The 27,995-nt window shown below is 39.9% G+C and overlaps 1 protein-coding gene across 3 annotated transcripts; it reads right to left on the reverse strand.

The window, feature by feature from the left end:
* Positions 1–2,282: 2,282 nt before the first annotated feature.
* On the reverse strand, positions 2,283–27,989 carry INPP1 (inositol polyphosphate-1-phosphatase). Of its 3 annotated transcripts, none has more exons than XM_022567267.3 (6): positions 27,486–27,989; positions 12,644–12,911; positions 9,990–10,050; positions 7,148–7,348; positions 4,936–5,110; positions 2,283–3,020 (listed from the first exon to the last, which is right to left on the reverse strand). In XM_022567267.3, exons 2-6 carry the CDS (start codon positions 12,845–12,847, stop codon positions 2,453–2,455), a joined length of 1,209 nt encoding a protein of 402 aa, XP_022422975.1. In that variant the 5' UTR covers positions 12,848–12,911; positions 27,486–27,989; the 3' UTR covers positions 2,283–2,452. The 3 variants fall into 3 exon arrangements, with proteins under 3 accessions (XP_022422975.1, XP_022422974.1, XP_022422973.1); XM_022567266.3 differs by having other exon boundaries at positions 27,372–27,989; XM_022567265.3 differs by having other exon boundaries at positions 27,368–27,989.
* Positions 27,990–27,995: the final 6 nt, after the last annotated feature.

Below are 27,995 nucleotides of genomic sequence, written 5' to 3' on the forward strand. Positions count from 1 at the left end.
TTGTGTCCACCTAGAGGGGTGGGATAGGGAGGGTGGGAGGGAGACGCAAGAGGGAGGAGATATGGGGATATATGTTTATGTATAGCTGGTTCACTTTGTTATACAGCAGAAACTAACACACCATTGTAAAGCAGTTTTACTCTAATAAAAATGTTAAAAAAAGAAAAACTATTGGAGGTTTTGTTTTTTTTTACATCTTTATTGGAGTATAATTGCTTTACACATTGGAGGGTTTTGAACAGAGACATGATCTGATAGATGTTGGAAAAGGATCACTCTGGCTTCTGTGTTGTGAATAGACGGTATGGAGGCAAGTTAGTTTATTGCAATAATCCAGGTGAGACATAAAGAGGGCTTGACACAGGGTAAGTGTAGCAGATTGATGAGGAATGGTTGAATTCTGGATATATTTCAAAGGTGGAGCCAAGAGGGCTTCCTGAGTGATTGGATGTAGATTGTAGGAGCAAGAGAGGAACCAACGTTGACTTGGCTTCCCAGAGGCTGCTCTTATTGATGTGCAGGGGGAGCTCTCTTTTTATCACCTTCCATCTAAGCGACCTGGCAGATTCACCTCTCTGCCAGTCTCCTGCAAAACACACTGCCTGATGCACAAGACATTTGATCTTCACGACCAACAGGCTACTCTCTGGAACACCCCTCCATCACAATCCCCAACTCCCATTCCCATCAACTGAGGTGTATGTTTACTTGGAGTGGTTGGCTTCTTTCTAAAACTGTATATTCCGATTGTACTTTTAATAATAGATTAAACACAATGTAAAATGAGTTTTAAAACAGAGAATTGAAGACTTCAGAAAATAACGATGAGTCTTAAAAATTTACCGAGTATGAGACAATTGTAAAAATGGAGAGAAAAAATTTAAATCCAGAACGATTATGTTCTCAGATTACATGGCAAATATTTAAAAATTCTTCCTCTAAAGAAATCAGAAACAGAGATCATACTCCCATGGGTGTGGTTTATGCAAGAATAACAGTGCAGACCGATCAGCACACACATGCTTAAGGAAGGGCCTTAGCTTTCCGGCCAAGATTGACAATGGATGTGTATAATAGATGTTCACAGAATATACTGGATTCTCTGTTCTATCCAATTTCCCCCCCAATAAATTGACCAACTTCTTGTTCAGATCACATTGAAGATGACTTTTCACTGCATGTTATTGATCAGTTACATTCCAAAAATGTTCATGTGGACAACAAATGCTTTTTCTTGAACCTTATTCTATTTCTCCATTCTGATGACTATCATGCAGCAGGACTAGTTTCTGGGTTTTGGTTTTTAATGTGTTTTGTGAAGAATGAACTCACTTTGACTTAAAAATCAACCTTTAAAATTAGACTGTTAGTGGTTAAGAATAAACTGCTTGAGGACCCACAATCACAAAGCACGTGCAGACTTTAAAAACTATAACCCTGTCACTAAATAAGTCATTGAATCTGCTGTGTGCAATGAAATACGATTAAAAAGAGTTTGATTTACTTTCATTTGTTTGTAATTGTAGAAAAACAGGATGCTCCAGAAAATATCCTTTGGCCCCCAGAGGGCGCAAGGCCGAAAGAAGTCAGAGGTGAGAGTTTAATCCCTCCAGATGGTGGCGCTACCTCCTCACCAGGGCTGCTAAACAGGATGGGAAAAGTGGTCCCACCCACCTCAGAGGACTTTCAACATTGGATTCTAGTAGTCCAAGGACTGTATATATTTAACTCTACCTCTGGTTTTTGAAGTGCAGTAAATATGCAAAAATTACAGAAACCTCTTTACCCTATCCCCTTTTGTCTTACCAACAGAAATGGAGTGTGTATGTGAGAGTATTAGAGAGAATTATTAGAGACAGGATTAGAGAGAATTTGAATGAGAGGGCACATGAGATTATGAATTTGAGAGAGAATATTAGAATGTGTGTGTGAGTATGAGAGGGTATGTGAGTAGAAAGGAGCCCACAGTGCTCCAGGCTTTAATTCTTCTAAGAAACATAATACTGTTGAAAGTACATAACATGGCTAAATTCACAGTTCTAAGTGTTTTGCCAAAGGCTAAAGCTGCAGAGTTTTCCTCCAGAAGGGAAACAAAACTAAGCTCAACCCCCTCCTGGCTCTCCCTAATACTTCAGTGACATTAACTTATCCCTTAGATGTTTAGAAGAGGTTTACTAATTGAGCAGGAATTTTTCCTGTCTTCAATATTTTATTGAAGTGTTTCAAGCAATATTAATAGCACAAAATCCACTATTAAGAATCTTGCACATTTAACTGCGGCATGAATATCAGTCATTTATTGACATTAACATTATGAACACATAATGGAAAAATGCTCCTCAAAAGAGGAAGGTGAACTTTGACTGTCGATAGGACAAAGCTGTCTTCAAAAGATAGAGAGGTGGAAACTAGGTTCACAGCTGGGTTTCGAGTCCCTGAGGATGGAGCTCGTCTATGTATGTGCATCCACAGGCGCAAGGTGTCGGAGGAGGAGGCTCAGGAATGTCTCCAGCTGCTTCTTTGATCTGTAAGCGATCAGTCCTCCCTTGTTGGCCCACTGGTCCACTCCAGCAGCGCCTCTGTTTCCCACGTGGTACACCAACTGTGGCAAGTCAAGCCCCGAGTTGGGGTTTCTTTCCAAGCACTCTTTTAAGTCCACCATTCCCCCACCCATGGCCCTGAGGATGGCGTGGGCAGCACAAGAGTCCCACTTGAACGTGGTATCTTCTGAGAAGATGTAAATGTCAACAAGGCCGAGGACAACACAGAGGCTCTTGTAACCAGCCCCAGCTGCCCGGAATATGCGCTCTCCACACACACGTGACAGTGCGGCCTTGATGGTCTCCTTTTCACTGGTACTAATGACAGCTGAGAACGGGTGGGAGTATTCCGCCTCAGAGCTGGGGTTTTGGGTCACTTGGCTCTGCGTTTCACTGCTGTTTCTTGTAGAGACGGGAGGCAGAAATGAATGGATATTGGTCCCCATGTAAGAAAGGCCCCAGTAGCACTGTCCTTTCCACCTGTGGAAGAGAACATTCAGTTTGTGGCCGTAGGTTATCCCATTCGTTTTTCATTGCTCATACGGCTTCCCAACTTGATGATATGAAAAATATATAACATAATGGGTCTCAAGGTCCTTAAGCTTAGAAATGGATACCAAGTAGCTAATTCATTTCTAAAAGTTACTCCCGGGCTTCCCTGGTGGCGCGGTGGTTGAGAGTCCGCCTGCCAATGCAGGGGACATGGGTTCGTGCCCTGGTCCAGGAAGATCCCACATGCTGCAGAGCGGCTGGGCCCATGAGCCATGGCCACTGAGCCTGCGCGTCCGGAGCCTGTGCTCCGCAACGGGAGAGGCCACAACAGTGAGAGGCCCGCGTACCGCAAAAAAAAAAAAAAAAGTTACTCCCTGTGCGTGTTGCTGCCTGTGCTGTTGCAGGTTAGGAAGGCTTTCAGTTTTTCTGTATTATCACACCCATCTAGGACAATGCTAAAATATTTGCTCTGTTCCTGGAGGCCAGAAATCCCGCAAAGTTTCACTGCCACTTTTGGCATTTGAAGTTTAATGGGGGAAAGATGAACAGATAAATAATCTTTTCAATCTGCAAATCTTTCACAATCCTTAAGTTTTTCTTCAGCTGGTAACGCCTTTTCATTCTCTAATTCACTAGCTCCACTTTGGTTTTAACACCAAGAAAGATGGACTCATTATTTTTGGCAACAACAAAAATAGCACCTATCATTTCTCAATGTTTAACTTACTATATATGCTGGATAGTTTATTTACAGAGATGGAAACAGGCTTAGAGAATGTAAGTGTAAGAATGTAAATCAGTGATAGAATCTGCATTCAAACCCAGGAAGTCTCACTCTAGGATCTGTGCTACTAACTACTCTGTCAACCATTCCTAGGTCACGATTATGCCAGCATCCAGAGTCCCACTTATTTTTAACTTCTTAACCACCCTTTAAAGACAACAAACACTTTCAGTTTGGAAGAAGGCAGGGTTAGAAGAAAACTATCAAAATTCCATAGGTGTAGTTTATGACTATTAAAGAACAAACAATTCTTAGTTGCTTGAAGCAAGCCAAAGTTTAATACAAATATGTAGTTCTAGGACTTCCCTGGTGGCGCAGTGGTTAAGAATCCGCCTGCCAGTGCGGGGGACACGGGTTTGAACCCTGGTCCTGGAAGATCCCACATGCCGCGGAGCAACTAAGCCTGTGCGCCACAACTACTGAGCCTGCGTACCACAACTACTGAGCCCACGTGCCACAACTGCTGAGCCTGCGTGCTGCAACCACCGAAGCCTGTGCGCCTAGAGCCCGCGCGCCTAGAGCCCGTGCTCCGCAACAAGAGAAGCCACCGCAATGAGAAGCCCGCTCACTGCAACCAGAGAAAGCCTGTGCGCAGCAACGAAGACCCAACGCAGCCAAAAAAAAATAATAAAAAACAAATAAATTTATAAAAAAATATGCAGTTCTATACAAGTGGAAAAAAATATTATCTATTTCAATAAAATACTGAAATCACAGGAGAAAAGCTGCTTCTTCTTGGCCTCTGCCATGCCCTGGAGCCCCGCAAGCATGGGCCATGGATCAGAGCAACTCTGCCCTGCATAGGAGTTCAGGGGAGCCTGAGGAGGGAAGAGGCAGAAAAGGAAGCGATGCTGGCAGTTCTACTGGGAGAGCACCCCAGAGCCAGGTCCTAACCCTGGCTGTACCTACTCAGCTTTTCATTAGATCATCGTCACATTTTGCTGCGAGACCCAGGGCTGAGAGTAAAAAGAACATTAATTCAAACATGCAGATTTTTAGTAGGAATACCCAATCTACTGAGTCATGGGAATGTCACGCGGAGAGATCATCTTGACAATAAGCAAAGCTGAGGTTGTAAATTCTAAAAACCATAATATACCAAAAATTTTCATCTTTTACCTGAGGGTGTTTAGGTCTTGTGATACAAAAGGTTGGTTGATGACTCCCATCAGGGGCACCCCTGTCTGTATGTCATAGACACCAATTAAAATAGTGACACACTGAAGTCCACTGGGGAAGATTCCTTGGTTGGATTTAATGTCAGCAGAACCTTTTATATACTGATAAGTTGAATCTGAAAAATGAAGCAACATTTGTTAGGATTATTTGAAATGATTATTTAGAAGACGACGATGAATACATCTACAAACCCTGTACTATATCGTTTCTCTCTTCTAATGTGGTAACTGCTATGGTCTGAATGTTTATGTCTCCCCAAAATTCTTACCCACAAATGATGGTATTAGTAAGTGGGGCCTTTGGAAGGTACTTAAGTCCTCAGTGTGGAACCCTCATGAATGGAATTAGTGTCTTACAAAAGAGGCTCCAGAGAGATCTTTAGTCTCTTCCAGAATGTGAGGACACAGTGAAAAGGTACCAATTATGAATCAGGAAGAAGGACCTCACCTAATCATGCTGGCACCTTGAGATTGGACTTCCCAGCCTCTGGAACTGTGAGAAATAAATTTCTGTTGTTTAAAAGCTACCTAGTCCATGGTATCCTGTTATAGCAGCCCAAACTGACCAAGATAGTAACCAATCAGTTTCTACCTTTGGGTGCCACTTACATTGAATTATTTTTCGACCTCTTGTACTTCACTTTTAAGCTGCTTGTGTTTCATTTTCCCAACTATATAGTCTTGGAGAGAAAGGACACGTCTATAGTTCCTATGGCAGCTAGCACAGCACCTTGCAAATAACAAGTACTCAAATATTCATCACATGTCAAAATCATTTAAAAGCTAATAGCTCAGGATAACCAAGGGGCTTCCTTAGAGCTCTTACTAATCAGAGGACAAGTCCAAGGTGGATGGGAAAGCCTCATTCCAGGAATCTGTCAGGGGTGGGATTACCTTTTTGTTTGTTTGTTTTTGTCCCTCAAATTAGGAGGAAGGAGACAATGATGGTAGTACAAGAGGAAGAAATTGATGGGAGTCCTGAGAAAAAGAAGCCAAGTAGCTAGGTTTCTTCTTAAAAGACTGTACATGCCAGCAGCTGACTGCCAACATCTAATGAGTTAATGCCCAGTTAAGGATGTGTCAGGCACAAGATCCAGAGAGCTAGCTAACAGAATCAATTCAGGATAGAACAAGAATACAAGGTTTCTGTCCCTCAAAAACCTTAACTGAGGCTGATTTACCTTCAGGCAATAAAAGATTCTGGAAAACATTCTTAGTTTGCATGTACAATCCATAGGCTGAATATGCTCTAATTCTCTGATGACTAAAGGCATTTCTATCATTATTAATGGGCTTGTAGGATGGGGAGGGTGGGGGGAGTTTGCCTGTTCAGCATGATTGGTCGCAGTTGTACTGGGTAGAATATGCCAGGAAGGTTAGGGGAAAAAGGGGGACTTCCGAAGATTAATACCTAGGGCATTATATTAATAGCATCATTGAGAGAGGCCTACACTTTTTAAACAATGAGCTACACGTTATGGTTCTACCATAATCATGACCACAAAATTCATGGTGAGGTTTACACAGGACTCACAAACCGACTGCTAAGAGTCACATTCAGCTGTGTTTTGCTTGGCCTGTATAGTGGTTTTGATTGTTTGCTTGTTTAACTGAATTAGTAGCCAGTGGTTAAATTGTGAGATCGCACATAAAAACCTGGATTTTGATTTTTTTTAAAAAATTTGATGAGCTGGACAGCATTCCCAGATGGCAATAATCCGCTGGTGCTGAATTAGTTATAGCTGCTCTCACTTCATTCTTCTCTCATATTTAGCAGTCTGGCCCCTGAGGTCTTTCAAAAATGAGTTAATTCAGCTTTGTATATGTGCCTGTGTGTGTGTGGGTATGTGTGTACACACACACATATGTTATAGATATATGTATATAACACACACCTCAGCTCTTTGTTTCTTTTTTTCTGGCTGCACCGCACAGCTTGTGGGATCTCAGTTCCCTGACCAGGGATTGATCCCGGGCCACGGCAGTGAAAGTCATTTATCATTTTAAAAATCCAAAACTTTTAAAATAAAACTCCTAGCAGAGTTAAACCATACCCTCAATTTTTATTTTTCTAACCCCCCCACCAAAAAAAAAAAAAAAAAAGGATTAATAATGAAAGCAAATAAACAAAAGCAAACACTCTCTCTACTTACCTATAGGATCCACCCAAACTCCCAAAGTGTCCTGTGGAATGTTGATCTCTATCGCATCCAGAGCTGGGTCACTAATGACAACGTCCTGATGTACAACCTTGGCTAACGCTTCAGATGCCAACTTGTTACCATTAAGGACTTTGTTGAGAAGATCTACTGTTTCTTCCTCTGTTGGACACAGTCTCATGATAATCTTTTCCCCTAGAGTAAAGACAAACTAAAGACCATTACATCTCAAGTTTCAGGGGAGAAAGAACAACAGAGGGGTGGGAAGAAACAAAAGCTGTGAGGGCACCTCAGACTAGGTGAGGGAAATATAGCCATACCAGTGTTTCCTAACCTGGCTGATTGCCAGAATCACCCAGTGGCCTTCATAAAGTCATAGCTGCTCAGTGGTCAGTCATACACCTAACAGTAAGGAATGAATTCCAGGTGTCAAAGGACCTACTCTCCAGAAAAATGTCCACATGGGCACGTGCACACAGTTTTTTGTATCTAGTTTAAGGGAGCTCATGGACCAGTTAAGAACCCTGAGTCCTTGATAACCAATCTTTTATATTTTTTGCCTTTTGCCTTTTAATATACTGTGGGTCACCCTATTCACATTTGAATATGTTATTGAAAAGAATGGAGTTCTTATCAGTACAAAGAAGGGCTTCTACCTCCCTAAATTGTTTATGCTCAGTAAAGTAACATAAGATGAAGTACATTAATCTTTAAATGTGGTAAAGCTGTAGGACTCTAAATGACATACATAGAATAGCTCTCTGTGAAACCACTGGAAATCAGCATGTAAGCAAAGCTGTTTCTGCAATTGAAATCCCAAGTTACCGAGTACAGGTGCTTTACCATCACTTTAAAGACACTTCTTAGACCCTTGCCTAATCTGGTTTCCAGCCCCCGCAAAAGTAAGAAAAGAGGCTGGCAAAAACAGGCAAGTTAAGAGCAACAGAAAGTCACAGCAATGCAGAATATAAATTTTTTAAAAATTAAGAAAACATGGCACTTTGGAGATTTTGTGGTATATAGACAAATACTCCTAGCTAACCTAGCCATTCCAAGAACAGCAGCATTTGCATCACCTGAGAACTTGTTAGAAATTCAGAACTGCAGTCCCCATCCCGGACCTACTGAGTTCTAACAAGATCCCCAGGTGATTCATGTGATCCTTAGAGTTTGGGAAGCACACTGTGAGTCTATTACAATGATGATTCTGAAACAGCAAGAAACAGTCAATTACATGTAGTTCAATTCAATTAAATGAGACTGTTAAAGTTGGGGAATAATAATGCTAATCACTGCCACTTGCTGAGCACCTACACTAGACTCAGTAAAAGTCATGGGATCATTCAAGGGAGCAAATCATATCACATTTCTCCTTTGCTTAAAATTTGCCACTGAATACCGATCATGCTCAGAGGAAAATCCAAACTCCTTCCTTTGAACTTCCACTGTCTCACCTCACCTCATCCACCAGCCCCTCCCCTTCACCATGGTTCTCTGTTAAACCCATTCTCTCCTTCAGTTCTAAGGAAAATGTACGTGGAATGCCTTTTTGCCCCTATAATTCTAGATACATTATATATTAAAATAACTGTTTATGAAGTAGTCAAACAGGATTTTAAGTGTAGGATTTCTTACAGGTTAGTCACAGGTGTTTTTTTTAACATCCTTATTGGAGTATAATTGCTTTACAATGGTGTGTAATTTCTGCTGTATAACAAAGTGAATCAGCTATGTGTACACATATATCCCCATATCACCTCCCTCTTAAGCCTCCCTCCCACCCTCCCTATCCCACCCCTCTAGGTGGCCACAAAGCACCGAGCTGATCTCCCTGTGCTATGCAGCTGCTTCCCACTAGCTATCTATTTTACATTTGGTAGTGTATATATGTCAATGCTACTCTCTCACTTCATCCCAGCTTACCCTTCTCCCTCTCCATGTCCTCAAGTCCATTCTCCACAACTGTGTCTTTATTCCTGTACAGGTGGGTTTTTTAATCTTAAGTTTAAATGAGATTTTTCCTTCTTCTTACTGAGTGTCATAGAATTAAGTGCATTTTAATACACTGCCCATGAAGGAGACAAATTTTTCTCCAGAGTTAATCCAGAAATTAGTTTTCTTTGTAAACATGCCTCTAGATGTTTAACTATTTGTCACATGATCAGTGTTTAAAGTTCACTATTTTAATCTTCTACCATTAAACAAACAAAAACCAGTTTGTTTCTCTAAAAAGGATCAGCGATTTTGATATTTTCCTCTCTATCACAAGGGAACTGGTGGTCCATCAAACGAGAATTTGGTCCACAGGAAACTAATTAAATAAGAGTTAAAACTTGGTGGTAAAAGGAACCGGTTGTCCAACTCCCTTTACAGAGGTTCTGAGACCAGAGAAGTCATGAGGTGATTTCAGGGACAGGGCCTCCTCTACATTCTCAGCCAAGGTCTATGGACTCCCTAGGAGGTCCACAAATGGGTTTACTTGGACTTGAAATTGCCTGCAAAACTGTGTAGATGTGCATCTTTCTGGGGGCATCTGTAACTTCCATCAGATTCCCAAAGGGCCAGGCAACTTTCCCAAAGGTTAAATCATACGTTATTCAAATGCTACAGATTTATATCTAGAATGATACATGTGGACTTGCTAAATAATCCTAAGACACCACATCTCCCTATCGTAAATGGCATGATATTCTGAAGCACTGAATGAAGCTTAACATTCAAATATGTATTTACGTGAAAGGCCTCCAAACATCCATCTACTTCATGATGTAAGTTGAAAATAGAAATACCATATGATAATTAAGTTATAAAAATACATTAAGACATTTATACTTACCCAAATCATTTGTAAACTCATTGGATTCTTCTCCAAAAATTTTTTTCCCCAAGCCTGGAAACTGAATGATTCAGAGTATGACAAAAATACAACAATAAAGAAAAAAAAATCCCACATTTATGTTCAATTCTGAACAGATTTTCATTTTATACTTCAAATTAAATAGCACAATTAGATCTGAAATTTACAATTCCAGAAATCAATCCAAGTATAACAATTATGAAAAGTGAAGTCAGCTTGGTTCAGTACTTAGTTTTCTAATATTTTCCTGCTCCTTTGCCCCTTTAGAAAGTCCAAATCATGGTAGAAGTCTGGTTTCCTTATGTTCTGTTGAGTCTGCAGAAGTACTTCTAGAAACTTCATCCTTCTAGTTAAGGGCCATAGAGCTAGAATGTTTGCAAAGGAGATGTTTTAACTGTTGCTCCTAAACAGGACCTAAGTAGCTTATACAAGTTAATGTTATTGACCAAGTACCTTAGATGATTATTTGAGACTGGATAGAAGGTATCAGAGGATAACATTTGATTTTGTTTTCATTTTCAGGTGTGTTTTCTGTACCTGCTGGAGGTATCATTAGCCATCAGGCTAGGAAGGTGATATAGCAAAAAAGGGGAAATATTTTATTTGCCAACAATTTATGTGCCAATATAGAATTAAAAAAAAAAAAAGCTAAATAGGAATTTTCTCTCATCTCTGTATGACCAGGAAGCTTTCAGACACATTTTGCTTCTGATTTTCTCTGCAGTAAAGATAATTTCTCTCAAAATATGTGCTGAATTATGATATGAGTATGGTTCTCAAGCAATAAAAGCAAGGAAATGCTTCAAATATTTGAGCTCAGTTATTCACAGATGGCCAGTAGCTTTAATAATGCCCACAACTACTTGTTATTTTTAACTCTTTTAAAGAACAATGCAAGTCGGGACTTCCCTGGTGGCGCAGTGGTTAAGAATCTGCCTGCCAGTGCAGGGGACATGGGTTCGAGCCCTGGTCCGGGAAGATCCTCAGGAGCCCTGCTCCGGGAAGATCCCACATGCCTCGGAGCAATGAAGCCCGTGTGCCACAACTACTGAGCCTGCACTCTAGAGCCCACGTGGCACAACTACTGAAGCCCGCGAGCCTAGAGCCTGTGCTCCGCAACAAGAGAAGCCACTGCAACGAGAAGCCCACGCACTGCAATGAAGAGTAGCCCCCGCTCACCGCAACTAGAGAAAAGCCCGTGCACAGCAACGAAGACTCAACACAGCCAAAAATAAATAAATTAAATTAAATTAAAAAAAAAAACAACAATGCAAATCAACACGGGCTGGCACTGAGCCGATTTATCAATTCATCCAGGGCTGAAGCTCCAGTCTCCCACAACCTGCCTAGAAACCCTTTCTGAGGCTACAGTATAGGAGAGTCATGAAACTATTTTATACAAGCCAAAAGTGAATATCATTTATGTGTTCATAAGTCCTGGCATATACTTCATGAATGAACAACTGTCTGAACTTGTTATAATGCTCTGGGGCAAATATTAGGCCACAGAACTTAACGTTGATACATTTCTAATCCAGTTGCTCAACCATCCCTTCCACCCAGCTCTTGATCAGTAACAAAAATAAATTTGCTTCCTTTTTAGTTTATTGGAGCCAGATATTATAGGACATGAAAAAGTACAGTTTGTAGAAATTTCAAGGGGTCATTTATTCTCTCTTCCTGCCTGTGGTCAAGAATTCACTTAAATGATTCTAAATGATTCCTAATATTTTGAGAATTTCATAGAAACAATTCTAATATTTTGTAGGGCTTTCCGACATAAAATTCTATCCTCCCAAACCTAAAAGAAAAGAAATTATTAGATTACCATATAAAAGGCAATATAGTATTGCAAAGAGCACAGACTCGGTCAGCCTGGGTTCAAAAACCAGCCCTGCCATTCAGTTGCTGTGCAACCTTAGGCAAGTTATTTAACCTCTCTGTGTCTCCCTTTTCTCATCCATTACAATGAAATAATTGTTCTTACCTCATAAAATTGTTATGATTAAATTAACATATTTAAAGTCCTTAGAACAGTACCTGGCTCATAGTAAGCATTTATAAGTGTCTGCTAATGTTATTGTTTGTTATTACTACTTATGAATATAATTTCTTTTCCCCAGTCAGCTTAAAAGACCTAGAATTACAATCATTGTTAGTTATAAACAATGTTTTCCTACTCAAATAAAGGGAGACTTTAAGTCTCCAGGACTCTATGAGCCCATAACTGAGGCAACCATTAGATAAGTGATTATGTCAAAAGGTGGGACTTAATATATCAAGTTAAAAAAAAGTTATAAAACAGTATGTTCTCATTTCTTTTGAAATAAATTGTGTGTGCCATGTACACACACAGAAGGAAAATATTCTAACAATATTTAGCAAAACAGCTGTGGTTTTCTCTAGTGGTAGGATTAAGAGGATTCTTATTTTTCTGTATTTAAAATTTTTTTCTGCAGCACACATTTTGGTAATATTGTAGTCAAAACAAGGGGAAAAACCCAAGTTGTTTATTAGAATCCAAGGTGTTAATCATGGGGGTAGGGGTGGCGAGGAGAAAGGATGCTATTCTATAGAGGGGAAAAACCACAGGGGCAAATATTTTGCAATTACATTGGCTGGGACCTTCTTACCTTGTTCTCCATATTCTGTTTTATAACTTCCTGTACCAGTACATCAGCCAGGGTCTTGAAATCAACTGCAAACTTCTTGTTCTTTTCTCCCTCTTTCTTTTCTTCTATCAGCAGCTGGAAGAGGGCTTCCTGTTGCCTGCACGCCCGGGCAATGTTGGCAGCTTTCTCAGAGACACAGAGCAGCTCCCGGAGGATACCTGACATTTCTGAACCTGGCTTTTCAGTTGCAGCGTCTGGTGGAATCGGCACCCACCCTCCAGGCCGTCAGCTGGAAAAGTAGAAGAATGTGAAAGAGAAAGCAGTTCAGAGAGTGATGTCAGGGTGCCTCGGCACTGCTAACAACCCATCTGGCAGTCAACCGGTCAGCATGGCTGAACAGCTACCATAGATCACAGTCACATCCTCCAGGTGGAAGACTAGATATCATCTAAAAATTGAAACTTATTTTTAAAGATCAAAAGATTTATAGTCTCAAATCCATTATGCAAAGAACTGAATTCTCAGTGAAAGAATTTGAATGAGAATCTACATTATATTTACAAAACCCTAGACCAATAGGCAGGTGGATACACGAGCACAATGTTAAATTAAAGGAAAAGCCAAGTTCACGTAATGACCTTCGAATGAGCATACAAGCTTAGCAACAACATTATTAAAGTAGTGCTCTTTCTTTCACCCTTTCCCCCAAAGGAAGAAGGAAGAAGTGAAAGCCCGTTTATCCCATCAGTTTGGGGGCAACTTTCTAAAGTACCAAGCACACCAGCAAGCATGTTTGTGTCCTGCAGGACTCTGGGGTCACACTGGGCTAGCAATCCAGGTGATCTCCCAACCCCAATCACCTTTTTTTTTTTTTCTATTAAAAATGTCCCACTAGCTGTGCTGCTCTTCTAGCAAGTTTAAATAATAAAGTGAATTCAAACATGCAACTTGTTGGGACTTGAAAAGTTCTGGCCTCTAATAGGCATGCTACCACACCTTGACATACCTATCAGGTAATTAGGAGAGAAACATTTCTCAGTTCCAATAGTAGCTGCATTTTACTGAACGCTTTAATAATTCCTATCTCAGTATTGTGAGAATTATTGTGAGGATTATCAGCCCTGCTTTACAGTCAAGGAAACTGAAGCTTAGAGAAGTTAAGCAACTTGTTTAGGGTTACACAAGACTAACTGGCAGGGCTCACACAGAAGCTCATGCTCTTTATGGGAACATATGTATATGTATAACTGATTCACTTTGTTATAAAGCAGAAACTAACATACCATTGTAAAGCGATTATACTCCAATAAAGATGTAATAAATAAATAAAATAGATCTAAAAAATAAAATAAATAAAAGAAGTTCCTTTAAGGGACTCTAGGAGGCTGAGAATCAGTACAACAACGAAGATGTTGATGCAATGGGAGCTAATTGTGAATTGTCATAGCCGTTTTGTCTTAATCAGGTCTGCTTTAAAAAATATATGCTATTTTCTTAAGATTATGGGTCAACCACCCTAAGAAAATATGTCCAACCTCCATAGTAATAAAAGGAAAGTGAATAAAAACAATGAAACATCCTACTTCACTATTAGATGGACAAAACTGGTTTTAAAGTTAATTTTCATTCTTGCAGGTGTGGTGAAACAGGTGCTGATACTCCGCTAATGCGCATGCAAACAAGTGGGTTTCCACAGGGCAATTTGAGAAAAATGTATCAAGATCCTTAGAAATGTTATTACCTTTAGCCAGTAACTCCAGTCTGGCCCTATTTTGTGTTAAGTCACAGTTGTGTTAAAGTATTTCCACAGAAGAAGGATTAGTATTATTGACAGCAGCAAAAAGTTAAAAATAATCTTAAACGTTGGTGCAATGTAAGATAGACTACAATGTAGTTCTTAAAATAATATTTTTGAAGAATATTTAATAGGGATATATGTTAATGTTATAATATTAAATGTATATATAGTATCATAGTATGTTCCTAATTTATGTTTATACACACATGCGCTCTGTTTATACACATAGAGAGAGTTTGAAAGGCTAGTAGGTGATGTTTTAATGATAAACAGACATTTAATGGTAATTATCACTGGGTACTAGAATTGTGGAGGATTTTTTTCATTATGCTTTTCTATAATTTTCAAATATTCTACAATAAATATATACTGCTTTTCTAATAAGAAATTATATTTTAAAGTATCTTGGAACAATTAAGCACAAAGGACAAGAATTCCAATTCCTGGAGATAACTGTCCAAACAAAGTGGTACTGTAGTGACAACACAAATATCAGGTAGTAGAGATGATAGAGTTAAAAATTAAACAAAAACACCTGCCTACCTAAATGCCTTTTTCCCCCAAGGATTGAATAATATGTTAAAAAAATTCACTTTGGTTGACTTAAACCTCAAGAAAAACGGTTATACTAATACAGCTGAGGCACTTTGACTTAGAAACAATTTATGGTATCTGTATGCTCTAAATTATAAGTTATATATAATGTATACACACATGGATACATACATATCAGTAGAATACAGAAGCTCCAAGTGTATAAATTCAATAACTTTGATTATTTTGATATCTTGGTACATGTTATGAGGTTATTGTAAGTAAAGGAAAAAGAATCAATGAACTAACAGTACCTAAGCAGCTTTTTATCTTAAAAGTACCATGAAGATTTTAAGGAGTCCAGTTTGAAAACTTTCTAAATTAACAATACCAGTATTGTCTATTTTACTCAACTTTGTTAAAGTCAATTTTTTTTTTTTTTTTTTTTTGGTAAAAGAAACACCGTACCACCACACCACTGGATAACCAAGAATCTCTCCCTATGACGCCCTCAGAACACTCAGGTGAGTTACTCACACAGGCTACAATCTCCAGGCACCACCACCACCCTTCTCACACGGAAAACTCACCAACTTAGTCCTGATAAGTTTCTATACAGCTGCCCAGAGATCTGGAGTTTCTCACCTTTGAACCTGACCTTTATTTCCTCAATAATGACCATTCTCACTTCACCTGAGCACAGCAACTTGATCAATGGGGGAAAAAATAGCAGCTCTAAACTTTAGTCCTGTAATTAACAGGTGCACAGATTTTAAGAATTCATCATAACACAGTAAATCAGATTTTTCAGTTCCAAAGTTATCCCGGCACTCAACCTTAATCACCTTTTATTCTGAACCTAGAAAACACTACGGTGTCTTGTCAAGCTCCAGGTTGAACACGCAGTTTCAGCTTAGGACTAGGCTTTCTCCAGCCATCCTATAGAACCCAGAACTTCTTTAGCTCCAGGGTCCTAACCCCTTAAAAAAAATCTCTCACAGCTATCAACATGTACATGCAAGACTTTCTAACTAATTTGCATAGCTAGCCTGCTACTTTCTGGCTGAATGGACTATTTCCTCCAAATGAATGAGCCACGGTCCTCTGTGCTTCTCTCTGTAAGCTGCTTCCGTATCTCTTTCTCCATCTGTCCTCAATTCAATTCACTCAGCCAGGCCACAACACTCAAGGGCATAATGGACAATTTGCCCTCACTTTGAAGGACTCAACTTGAGAAAAACTGAGGGCTACATCCAATACAGAATTTCTTCGAGTTTATTAATAGCTTGTATTAACACTCATGGAAATTATCATTCAGATGATTTTTAAAAGCAAGTTTATATATGCGTTATTGGGCTTCCCTGGTGGCACAGTGCTTAAGAATCCGCCTGCCAATGCAGGGGACACGGGTTCGAGCCCTGGTCCGGGACGATCCCACATGCGGGGGAGCAACTAAGCCTGTGAGCCACAACTACTGAGCCTGCACTCTAAAGCCCATGCGCCACATCTACTGAAGCCCGTGTGCTCTAGATCCCGTGCTCCGCAATGAGAGAAGCCACAGCAATGAGAAGCCCACGCTCGCTGCGACTAGAGAAAGCCGTGCACAGCAGTGAAGATAAAACACAGCCAAAAATAATAATAAATATAAATAAATAAAATTAAAAAAAAATTTATATATGCGTTATTGACCTAAGTTAGCTTTATTTAAACATTTCAAATACTTTAAATGAAAATTATTATAGATTCATGATTAGTAAGTTATGACATTTACCATAATTTAATAGCTTTGAATATAGAAGAAATTCCTTTGGATTAGTATTTAATAGGTATTCTGGCAACCACGTGTTAGAATTACCTAAGGCGCCTATTAAAAAGACAGATTTCTGGGGCTCCATCCCAACTTAGTGAATCAGAATCGCTGGGGACAGGGTCCAGGAATCTGTAGTTTTGTCAGCCTCCTAGATGATGCTAAACACTGAGATTTAATAGCTACTGTTCTTTAGGCTGTTCATTCATCTTTAATACTATGCTGGTAATTTCAGGGGGGCTGGCACCTGGTGTTCATATATCTTGGTGAAACCATGTGCTAACAGTTATTCATATGCAGAGAAAAAGCCCAAGTTAAAATAATAATCGCTAACATTTATTAGGTACTTACTATATGGCAGGCATCCTTCCAAGCACTTTACATATGTTAATTCGTTTAATTCTCACACAACCCTACGGAGAAGGTACTATTACCTCTATTTTACTGATAAAGAAACTGAGACACAGGAGGGTAAATAATTTGCCCAAAATCACACAGCTAGGAAGTGGCTGGGACAAGATTCAAGCCCAGGTGAAACAGCAGAAACCCAGTTTTATTGACTAGAGCACACTGTTAGCCAGTGCTCTAGCCAATAAAATCCTTTCATAAATTGTTAGCTGTTAACTAAGGGAAGAAATGAGCAATCACTGGATAAATAATCACAAGAATATTATTATTATAAGGTATATTATATAGCAAAAAGGAGAGAAACACACACACCTCCCTGATAGCTGTCAGTAGTTTGATTATTAAAAAATCACTATTTGATACTCACTTTCCTTCTGCTCTCAGGAAAACCTTTCCCCTAGCTGATCCTCAGTCTCAGTGTAAACCATCTTTGCTGGATAATAAAACCTCATCTATGTTCTACTGATATCTCTCTTAACTGGCTGTCTTGGCATGAGGGGCGGGGAGGGGGTCAGCTCATGCCGAATACATAATTCCTCTTGTATTTGTTTGCTAGGGCTGCCATAACTAAGTACCACAGTCTGGGTGGCTTAAACAACAAATTTATTTTCTCACAGTTCTGCAGACTGGAAGTCCAAGACCAAGGTGTCAGCAGGGTTTGTTTCTCCTTGGCTTGCAGACAGACTTTCCTCTGTGGATGAGCATCCCTGGGAGTCTCTCCCTCTTTTATAAAGACTCCATTCAGATTGGATTAGGGCCCACCCATATGACCTCACTTAACCTTGAACTAAGTTAAGTTAAAGGCCCTATCTCCAAATACAGTCACATTATGAGGTACTGGAGAGTTAGGGCTTCAACGTACAAATTTAGAGAGAATACAATTTAGCCCAAAGAGACCTTGCTAATCTTAGCAAATGCCAACCCAATCTATTCCTTTGTCTTCTTTTTTTCTGGCCAAACAGGGAACTGGGGTAGGGTTCTCTTTCCTGTTTATGCGGTCAATAAGTTTAATTCTGTAAGACAATCTTTCCCACTAGGAGCTACTCACTTTAACAGCCAAATCATTAATTATCAGTGAACATTGAAATACTCTTATAAGCCTTATTTTGTGACAACCCATTTCAAGTCACATTTGAGCAGAACAGGTTTAAAGAAGTTACATTCCTCACCATCTCAGACCAAATGTATATCTACATGTTTACATAAGATCCTGTCACAGTGTCAGAAACAGTCTCTTTAGCTTTTAGGGAATTTTCACATCTATTAGAGAAACACTGAGTAAACTGAAGTAGGCCAATTAGAAAAAAAAAAAGCTTTTAAGACTTTTCCTGGAAGCCCAAATCTCTCTACAAAGACAAAACTCAATTTTAATTTCTGACCATCTTATCATCTCATCAGAACACCAGATATTAAAAATCATATCTGAATAATATACACATATTTCAGACGTGATAAACAGTAAAATGGGAAAGACATAGGCTTCGGAATCAGATAGACCTGGGTTGAAAACCAGGGCTCTGCCATCAACTAGCTGTGTGGCATCTGGTAATTTACCTACCCTCTCTGAGCCTCTCTCTTCATCTGTAATATGAAGATAATACAAATCTTGCAGGGACATTGTGAAGATCAAAAGAGGTATTTCTGGAAAAGTACCAAGCACAGAGCCTTGCGTATAGTAGATGACAAATGACAGCTATGACTATTAAATACAACTTCACAGAACCCACAATCACAGTCCTTACTTGAAAAATAAGAAGTTGGCAACTTTATAGGGGTCACTGAAATCTTTTCTGAAAATTTACTACTCCATTAAATCTAAAAGGCTGGAAACTACTTGTAATTCTTTGAATGACCCAGAAAAAAGTTCCTTTATGCAGGCCAGATCTGATTGCTTCAGTTTCTGGGTGTCTGGGTGGAAACTTTGGCTCCCGGAGGCTGAAGACTACTCTGGCTTCATGGTAGACCATCTACAGATGGCTCAGGAGGGTCACTATTCCGTCAAGGGGGATATTTTGTTGGGAAATTTGTGGAGATTCTAGAGCCAAGGGTGTCTGTTTTTGTGTGATGAGCCTGCTTGTACCAGAACCTGGCCATGCCCTTGTGTTGCTCATGGTGACAGAAATGAGACAACATAGATAAGGGCCCTCAACAAAACAGAACTGCTCACTAATGAATAGGCAAGTAGGTCAAAGCGTTTCTGTTAACATTCGTTTCTTCCTGCAGATAACCTACTACTTTTACAGAGCCCACATTTTTGCCCATTAGACAATGACTCCACCCCATCCTCACAATTCATAAACTGAATTCAGTCTGTCACTCATCCTCCGAAAACTGGCAATTTGAAATTACTGTGTGGTGGCCCTGCCTGACTGCTATTGCTGTTGGGGTCCAACTTCCATGAAATACCAGGGTGCTTTACAAGAAGTGTTTTTGGTGACCTCTCTCAAAGGGGTGCAGCTGGCCAGGACTCTCCCTAGGTGGGCACATGCTGCGGGGCTGGCCAAGGCTCTAAATTAGCTCACATTGCTATTGCAGGGGAAACAGAGACCTTGTTCCTCTTCCCCTTCCAGGTTAGGGCTGCTTTAGGGAGTAGTTTAAAGAATGGAAGCTGCCAGAAAGGATGGGGAACAGAAGTGGGCCCACACAAAGTATGTAATGGGCTCAACTGGAGTAACCAACGATGGCTAAAGTGCAATTTGCTAACAGTAGCCTCCCCTGACATCCCTAGGAGACACTCATCTACCCACTTGGTTACCTAGGCCAGAAGGAAAACTGTACCACAAGCATTAACAGGCATTTACAAACACTACCTTTTAGGTCATTGGAAACTGAATTGTCCTTCCAGTGTATGAGCTTTGCTCAACTTTCAGATATTTGATCATCACACATTTCTCAGAATCCACTAAGTAGTACAGCATGGGACTGCCTGTACTTCTTTAGTGCTGTTTCACTTTGATCTCTGCGATGTTGCTGTCATCACTTCATAGTCTCTGATTAAGTTTAGCATTTTAGTGGCTGATTTCCCACCATCTGTCCATTTACTCCCATGCTCTGGGCAGATCATTAATTTGCACATGCTGTTCCCTCTGGCTGACATGCCCTTCCTCCTGCCTTATGCCTAATGTCTACTCACCTTCTCAGAATCAGTTCAAGGGCAAGAAACTTGAACAGATACTTCATAAAACAAGATGTTCAAATGGCCAATAAATATATGGAAAGATACTATAACTTGTTAATAATCAGGAAAATACAACTTAAAAGTTGCAACAGGGTATCACTGCATGTCCAACCGAATAGCTAAAAGTAAAGATTGAAAATGTCAAGGTTTGATGAGGATGTAGAGCAATGAGACTCATACTGCTGGTGTGAATGAAACTGGTACAACCCTGTTGGAAAATTGTTTATAATTTGTTGAATATAAGCATAACCTATGACCTAGCAATTTCTCTTATAGACTTGTACTCAACAGAAATTCCTGTACATATACATTAAAAGACATGTACAAGAATATTTATGATCAGCATAATTTGTTGCAGTAACCTCACACTAGAAATAACCCGAGTGACCATCAACACTAAAATGAAATAAACTGTGGCATACTTGCAAAAGAAAATACCATACAGCAGTGAGAATTAATGAATTATTGCTACAGGCAGCAACGCGGATGCATCTCACAAAAACATACTGTTGAGTGAAAGAAGTCAGACACAAAAAATATACGTGGAGCAATTTAATTTAGTTGAAGTTCAAAAAAAGGCAAAACTAACTTATGGTGTTAGAAGTTGCAGTGGTGGTTACCCTTGGAGAAGGAGGGATTATTGATGGGGGTAAATGATGGGGCTTTTAGGCACTGGGAATGTTCTAGACCTGAGTGATGGTTACATGGGTGGGTTGACTTTGTGTACATTCATCAAGCTACACCCTTAGGACTTGCATACTTTTCTGTATGTATTTCTATTTAGATAGAAAGTTTTTTAAAGGGTGTGTGTGTGGAGAGAGAGCTGGCTCCTCCAGGAGCCATGCCTGACCCTCCATCTTGGGTACCTGGACCATAGGAGAAGGGAGGCAGGACAAATCTCTATCCCAGCTCTCCAACACACTGTACATTGGTTTGCTTACCTATGCCCTTGTCTGGCAGGAGATTTAAACGTACATGGTTTCTTATGACTCTTAGCGCATACCTCCGGGGTGTTCAATAAATGTTGGCTTATGAATTTTCTCTTAGCTTTGTAAATATAGAATTCATCTTTGTCATATTGTTTATTATACGTGTATTTTATCAGCATTACCCAGGTGCCATTAGGCATGTGGGCCCATATTTATTTATATCAAAGTCTACATATATTCTACATTCATTTACAAAAAAACCAAAGCTGTATCTGAATGACTAGCAACTGAACCACATTTTTGAGCACCAAATTGGAATCTGATATTATGCTCTGACATCTGGAGGTGACCTATCTTGATTAATTTTGTTGATTAAATAGCCAAAAATGGTAAGTTTAATTTGGTTTTGTTAGAGAAGACATTAAATATGGGATATGTAAATCCATCTATTTAACCTTCACATTTCTCCCTCCCTTCTTCCCATTCTTCAAACAGTGTTGACATAACATGCCCATTTCTAAGCTGATCAGTCTACCTCACCCTAGTAAGGCTACTGTTGTACCACCTTAGCCCACATTTTTGCTCACTGCTGCTGCTCAAAGCAATAGACCACAAAGAAGTCCTCTATCCTCAAATGTTGTTCTGGTAGCTTGTAAATGGGAGCTTGTGCTAAAGTAGTGTCTCCCAAATTAGTAAGATCAAGAATCAATTGAAACACTCATTAAAAATACAGATTTTTAGACTTTTCCCCTGGAGATATTGATCCAGTAAATCTGGGTTGAGGACAGGCAACGTCACTCATCTAATTTTTATTTGACAATTTAAGGGAACACCAGGTGCAACAGTCAGCTCTGTCTCTCACTAGTTATTCAAGAGCAGAACAGGGAAAGCTATAGCTACTGCGACTAAGAATAATGGCCTTGGTCGGCTAAGGGTCAGCTATATTGTCTTTTTTGTAACAAAAATTAAATGCTGGAAAAAAAATGCAAGTTGACCTACATAATAAGTATTCCACATTAGCATAATACTTGCCTAAAGTATACATTTCAATGTCTTCCCAGAATGCATTTGAAAAGTATGAAAAAATATTCCATTTAGAAATACTTTTAAATTTGTTAGTGGCCCTTTTTTATCCTCTTCTCGGGAGTGAGAAACACTTTCACTAAATAGAAACTCTTTTCTATCTGCTGTCTTCCAACTATATGCTTAAACTTTTATATGCTAAGAGATTTTTTAGCATACAACCGAGGTGTCACAAATGAAACCTGAAATCACATAGAATATAAAAAAATGGAAGAAGATTCAGTGTAGCTATCTTAACTGTGGGAAAGAATAAATATTTTTAAAATACAAATTTAATGCCTAATTCAAGGCAAAGAGAAAGATGTATGGCTTGTAGAAACTTTTCCAGCAGAATATTATTTACAGCTTTGATAATTGTTAATCTTATCGTTAATTGTATTAATCTTCAAATCCATTTTGAACGTTTCCTTTTGCATGTAACGTTTTTCAGTCATTTTTTCTTTTCTTTTGAACTTTTGCAACACTTACTTTCCGTACCAACTCATTTAACACTTGCCTTTTATGGTCTACGTGGGCCACCGTGGGTGTGTGGTAGAAAGAGCCTTGTTTAGGCCACAGGGGAGCTGGTTCTTAGGCTCTGCTTGGCCTTTAACCAACCAGGTGTAAAACCCTGGCCACATGTGTAAGCTCTCAGGGACTTGTTTTCCTCATTTCTGTAAACATAAAAAAGGAAAAGAAAGAAGGGACAGAGAGGTTGGAGGGAATGATTTCTATGGTCTGTCCCAGTTCAAAACTTCTCTATTTTTTTATATCCACTTTCCATATAAAAGAGGTTGGGGGGCTTCCCTGGTGGTGCAGTGGTTGAGAGTCCACCTGCCGATGCAGGGGACAAGGGTTCGTGCCCCAGTCCGGGAGGATCCCACATGCCGCGGAGCGGCTGGGCCCGTGAGCCATGGCCGTTGAGCCTGCACGTCCGGAGACTGTGCTCTGCAATGGGAGAGGCCACGACGGTGAGAGGCCCGTGAACCGCAAAAAAAAAAAAAAAAGAAAAAAAGAGGTTGGGGACTGTTATTCAGCCTTAAAAAGGAATGAGATTCCGGTACATGCCTCAACATGGGTCAACCTTGGAAACATTATGCTAAGTTAAAGAAGCCAGACTTAAAAGAACAAATATTGTATAATTCCACTTATATGGGGTACTCAGAATAGTCAAATTCATAGAGACAGAAGGTAGGACGGTGGTTACCAGGGCTGGGAGGAGGTTATGGGGAGTTATTGTTTAAAGGATCCAGAGGTTCAGTTTGGGATGATAAAAAAGCTCTGGAGATGGATAGTGGTGATGGTTGCATAACAATGGTAACGTACTTAATGCAAGTGAATTGCACACTTGGAAATGGTCAAAATGGTAAATTTTATGTCATATATATATTTTTTACTACAATTTTTTAAAGGGTAAAACACAAATAAAATTACAGGTTCAAAAAAATGTACATTTTTAAGGCTTTTGATGTTTATCATCTACCTAATTCGTTGGTTGAATGAAAAAAAAAAGTTGGGGCAGGGTCATGAAAATTAAGTTGAAAGAGGGCACTAGGCTCTTTGCCTTGTAGTTGATTTTGCACTGCAATCACGCTGGTTTTTATACTTAGTGTGTGTTTATAGGCTACAGCAGTTTGGGTTAATGAACATTATTAGGAAGGCCTAAGCCCCACCCCCCCATGCCTGCCCTTGGGGCACCATTGTTCTCTCTCTAATAGGCTGTAGGTTCCCTGGGAGCAGGATACACAATTTTTCCATCTCCTCATGATACACAGTGGGAGTTCTGTAACTTAATTGACTGATTTTCATTCCATTAGAGATAAACATGTTTAAAAGGATTTTCTTGCACTAAAATTAATCTGTAAGGGATTATTCATTATGCAAATTTTAGGATGATAACTGTTAGGAAACATGATTCAAACGAGTTCTTTACAGAACTTCTTAGAAGATGGTTATTATTATTTATTTCTGCAGTGATAAATTACATGACCTAAAATATATTCTCTGAATATTTTAGCAAGAAAGTAAAGGTCAGCGATCACATTGTGTATCATTTTGGCAGGCTGGGTTTATGGCAGCATATCTCTTATCATTCTACTTCCATTTTGTAGAGGTAAATGTTTATTTTTAACAGATATTGACAAATGTTGAATACAGCAATACATAATACTGAATGTAACATATGCCTTCAAAGGAACATAAAGTGATAGAAAAATATTTATAGTACCTTTTACTTGAAAAGGTCTAAGTACCAAAACGATATAAATGGCTCACTAAAGCCACTTCAATATACAAATATACTCAATGCTCTTGCATTCTTGCTAATGCTGCAACCATAGATTAATGTCTAAGCTAGTTAATATTTACCTTTTTGATCTGAGTTTTCATTTCTATTTCCCCCATTCTTTGCTATTCATGAAGCTTACAATCAACCAGTTTTTAAAACAGACCTTTCATGATTCCCAGATCAAACTGGGATTATATGTGGTTATATGTGATTCTTGCAAATTCTCAGGAATTAACTAGAGGGGTTTTCTAGAACTTGGAAGATAAGATCCTATTTTTAAAACTACTGATGATAAAAAAAATCTTTTTAAGTACATTAGGATTACCTTAAGCAATATTAAATAATATTTTCCTTTGGTCATTTGAATTTAATCCTGTGCCATTTGTTACAACTCTCATTTGCATCAAGGGAAACCTAACCATCATCACTCTGTAAAGAAAACAAATTTAAGTATCTATTTAAAAAGTTAGTAAATATTTACATTAATTGAAACTTGGATAATTAAGTTAAAAATTTTTTAACGTTTAGTTGATTAAAAATAAAAACAAGAAAGCAAAACAACCCTTCTCCACCCCTAAAACAAAAGAAAAAAAAAAAGAAAAGCAAAATAAAAGAGAAAGAAAAGGAATGGAGAGAGAAAGAAACTGATACTTTCCATTGTGGTAATTCATCTTAATGAATTATAGATTAATACTTTATTTTGTCAATTTGTTTTTTTTTTTGTCAATTTGTTTTTATATATAATTCACCACATTTAATGCTGAAATAAAGTTTTTTCTTTTTTAGATGGTGTTGGGTCATTTTAATAAAAGTTATAAATAAGTTACTGAAATTTGCATTCTGGTCTTCCCCGATTAGGAACACAGAAAAAGTAACAAATAAGTCTGTTACATGAAAGAGAAATGATCAGGCACAATATTTTGCTGTAGATTACTATCACAGTAATCTGCACTAAAAATCCATTAATAAAATGCTCTTATAACATTAAAGGACTTGAATTAAGATTGCCTACCACAAAAAAGAGACTGAACATGTAAAAATGTTTGCTAGGCTTCCCTGATGGCGCAGTGGTTGAGAATCCGCCTGCCAATGCAGGGGACATACATGGGTTTGAGCCCTGGTCTGGGAAGATCCCACACACTGCGGAGCAACTAAGCCCGTGTACCACAACTACTGAGCCTGCGCACTAGAGCCCTTGAGCCACAACTGCTGAGCCCACGAGCCACAACTACTGAAGCCCGCACGCCCAGAGCCCGTGCTCCGCAACAAGAGAAGCCACCGCAATGAGAAGCCAGTGCACCGCAACCAACAGTAGCCCCTGCTCGCCACAACTAGAGAAAAGCCCGTGCACAGCAACGAAGACCCAATGCAGCCACAAAAAAAAGCAGAAGTAAATATACAATGAATAACTTTATAACTTTTGTTTCACAGGCCTTATATGTCAAATAAGACATGATCATTTTTTTTCAGAACTACCACAAGTATAGCTGTAATTTAAATCTGTAATAAGATATTCCACATTAAATGGCATGAGTCCAAGCTGCAGTTTCCAACCAGGTGGTGATTTAGTCCAATAACTCGAAAAGAAACAGTAGCTTTCTCTATGAAAAAGTAAAATGTAACTTTATGCCTTTTACATAATTTTCTTCATGACTAAGAACTAACTGCAATAGTATAAAAATCCACAAAAGCTTAAAAATAGATTCTAAATAAGAATGCAAACAAATATCTGCCTTGAAAAAATGAACTCTTCTATTGCCCCTTTTCCCCCCTTCTATAGCCTATTTTAAAAGGTAAAAAATGAGGTCACTTAGCTAATTCATCAGTCAACAGTAGTTCGGTGGATTATTTTCATCATTAGACTATTATCAGGCTGAGCAGGGCTGATCCTTACCAACTTCTTTGGTTTCAAAGCTAGGAATCACAGCAAAACGGCCAAAAAATGTTTTATTCAACATGTGGGATGCACTCAAGTGGTCTATCCACACAGCCTTAACCCACTGTTCTTTTGAAGTGAACGCCATTCACACAGTGGGCAAACTTCTGCTTATTCAGCGCCTTAAAATCTGCTTTAAAACGGAAAATCTCCAAAGTACACACCTTGATTGTTTATATGTATTCTTCATGAATGTACTAAATAATCTAGGGATTTTTTTCAAGCTCTTCGTGTCTAACGGTATACACGATTCGGCCAAACCCATGTTAAATATCTTCATCCCCAGCCCCACTACTCTACTCTGGCCACACCAACTAACCCTGCACGTCTCACCAGACCGCCTTTCAAAATGCAGTGAATTAAAAGCAAGGAGGCAAAGACTTTTCTAAATATAGTCCCTTCATGTTATTTTACGCTCATCTAGTAGGTCACTAGTGGCAGCCAACAGCAATGGACACTAACAAGCATCTCTCAAAGCAAAAACCAAGGGGCGCTTGACAGCTATGCCATCTACGCTTTGAACCCGGGCCACTGCTCTCGACAACTGTCAGATCAGCTTCTTCGACCTAAAAATGCTGATCGAATTAAAAAAAAAAAAAAGTGTTTGCCAATCTTTCTTCCCACCATCTACTTCTTTCGGGTCGTTTCTGCGGAGCCCAGGGAGCCGCAGGACTCGAGAGCTCCTCCGCCCGGCTGGTTGCAGCAACGAGGTGGGCCGGGCCGGGTGGCAGCCTCGCTGCAGCGGACAGAGGTCATCACAGGCCGGTCGGAGAGGCAACGAGCCCTGTTGGCCCAGATTTACTCACCTACCTTCCGGAGAGGCGATGGGTGCGTGCTGGTCGCCCAGCCCGGGGACCCGGATCCGAGCAGGAAGGGAGGCTGTGGCGCCGAGGAGAGGGGGGCGTAAAGAGGAAAGCGTATTACCTAAGCCGGGATGCGGAGCCCAGAAGGAGGCTGCAGCCTTTCCCTCCAGAAAACGGAAGAGGCGGGGGAGGAGGAGGAGGAAAAGGCGGAGGAGGAGGTGGCCGGGCGTGGGAGGCTAGCCGAGGGGCGCCGAGCGTCTGGCCGCAGGCTCAACCAGAGGGCGGTGGTCATCGGAGGGCGAGGCGCAGCCGTGCGGCGCGCGGCCACGCTCTCCCGGGATCGCAGACCGCAGCATTCGCCAGGCCGCCGCCCTCTTGTTTCCCCCCGGACCACTGCGTGGAAACGCGCGGTGACGCCTCGAGGCTCCCGGGGCGAACGGCGGCATCCCACGCCTGCCTGCAGGAGCCCGGAGTCTGCAGCGTCGCAAGTGGAGCGTGATGATTCAGAGGGGAGTGCCAGGAAGCAAAGGGTTCCAAGGTCACCTCATCCACCGTTTTTGTTTTCTTCTTGTAGCCGCCCGCAAATTCGCTTTTAATATCTTCCTCCTCCATTCTTCCGTACTCTTTTTTG

This window comes from Delphinapterus leucas, chromosome 8, assembly GCF_059928025.1.
Source record: "Delphinapterus leucas isolate spDelLeu-1000000601 "Yukka" chromosome 8, BTC_Dleu_Yukka2, whole genome shotgun sequence".
In the NCBI taxonomy this organism is placed as follows: Eukaryota; Metazoa; Chordata; class Mammalia; order Artiodactyla; family Monodontidae; genus Delphinapterus; species Delphinapterus leucas.